The sequence below is a fragment of the Trichinella spiralis genome (assembly GCF_000181795.1).
Source record: "Trichinella spiralis strain ISS 195 chromosome Unknown Scfld954, whole genome shotgun sequence".
Classification (NCBI taxonomy): domain Eukaryota; kingdom Metazoa; phylum Nematoda; class Enoplea; order Trichinellida; family Trichinellidae; genus Trichinella; species Trichinella spiralis.
In genome coordinates, this window is record NW_003527893.1 from 1 (window position 1) to 1,806 (window position 1,806).

Below are 1,806 nucleotides of genomic sequence, written 5' to 3' on the forward strand. Positions count from 1 at the left end.
ACAGGTTTAGACGAATCAGTGAGAAAAGAAGCCGGTGCGTGTTATGGCTGGTACCACAGTCAGCCCGCATATTACAGTATATCCGTCCCGGGGTGGACAATCACACCCCAGTGCGAATACCAGAACGCGCTGGATCCGATGTGGATTGGAATCATTTTTTCCGTTTACAACACGGACGAGCGTTCCGGAATCGGTCGACTGAATTATTTGGCTTTTCAAGTGAAACAGCTATCTTTGTTGTTTTTTTTATTAAAAAAAATAAATTTTTTTAAAATTTTAGTCATTTGAAAATGGCCACTATTCGGTGCCGGTGATGATTGTTCCAAAATTGGAGCCGGCAATTGATTCGATCCTGAGCGAACGAATTGGAGCTTTGACGGAATTGTGTTTTGCCGAAGAATCGGATGCATTCGAAAAAGCAGTCCAATCCTTCAATTTTGACGATAATTTGCAGCAGTTGAATACGTTGGCCTATTCGCACAACGTTTCGACATACACTACAAACGTCTGCTCCACTATTCGTGGTTTTGTCCATCCGCTTCTTGCTTACTTAACTGACCGGTCTCGTCATTCAAATTATAATTTAGTAGCCGATGCTTTGAACAAATCTTCAAACGATGACAGTTCAGTGTAATTTTTTCACCGATCACATTTACTTTTTAGTCAATTTTATCCAAATTTACTTATTATTATTATTATTATTACTGTTTGCTTATTCATTTTGCATTTCAAACGAATGACGTAAACGACGGTGGAAAACTTATGTAAAATACATCAACTTTATCCATTTTCTGCATCGGTGGTTTCGTTCGCATCGATCTGTGTGAACGGTTGGTTCTATACATCTCTGCTTCGAACTGCGAACCAACCGCATGGAACCGTCCATCACAAACGCACCAATTGTCTGTCTGTCTGTCATCCTTCTTCTTCTTCAAATGATCATCTTTTTTCTTTCGTCATTTGCTTTTTTATCTTTACAACACTTACTTCTTTTTTTGCTTTCAGCCATTTTATTATTCTAATCTTAATTATTATTATTATTAATAGCATAGTTTCGAAAAAAAGTTGGAAAAATGAATATTACTCATCATTTCATAATGAAAGCCAATTTGAATTCCAATTTTGATAACATGTTGTTGTCTGCATTTTTGTTACCATTATGCATTGTCGGCATTCTAATGAATACACTGCTGTTGGCAATGCTTCACCAGATTCATCGTCCTCGCAAAGCGAACTTGCTATTCATCGCAGGCGAGTTCCTTTTTTTTCTTTTTATTTATTATTTTTAACAAAATAATTTATTGAAAAAAGAAAATTTACCACTTTTTACAATTAAATTCAAGTAGTAAATAAAATGTCGTTGTACAATTAATCATATAATAATTAATTTTATCAGAGAACCTATTCTTATTTGACTTTTGAACATTCGTGATGATATTGTTTGACTATTGAAAATTGTTCATTTTAAACGGTAAATAATATTTCATAATAAACATATTTGGCTGTATTATAATTAACTGGTAGCAGTTGATTGACATTTTAGGGTTGGGCGTTTCGAATTGGCTTTGCTCCATTGGTTGTTTGATATTGCAATGTCATCGAATAATGATTTTTTATCTTCAAAAAGAACACCAACTGTGGACAGTTCGTGATTGCCTTCTCAAAGTTACTCATATGACGTTGTCTACAATTGGTTATGATTTGTTCAGCTTGATGATTTTTTTGCTCTGCCTCGAAAGAGTAACAGCCTTATCCAAACTGGGACTGCATTACGTCAATATTTGACGCCAATCGAACACTACTGAT

The 1,806-nt window shown here is 35.2% G+C and overlaps 1 protein-coding gene across 1 annotated transcript; it reads left to right on the top strand.

Moving 5' to 3' along the window:
- Nucleotides 1-43: 43 nt before the first annotated feature.
- Tsp_13362 (hypothetical protein) lies at nt 44-634 on the top strand. Its single transcript, XM_003370310.1, has 2 exons — nt 44-193; nt 281-634. The coding sequence occupies exons 1-2, from the start codon at nt 44-46 to the stop codon at nt 632-634; spliced, it is 504 nt and encodes a 167-aa protein (XP_003370358.1).
- Nucleotides 635-1,806: the final 1,172 nt, after the last annotated feature.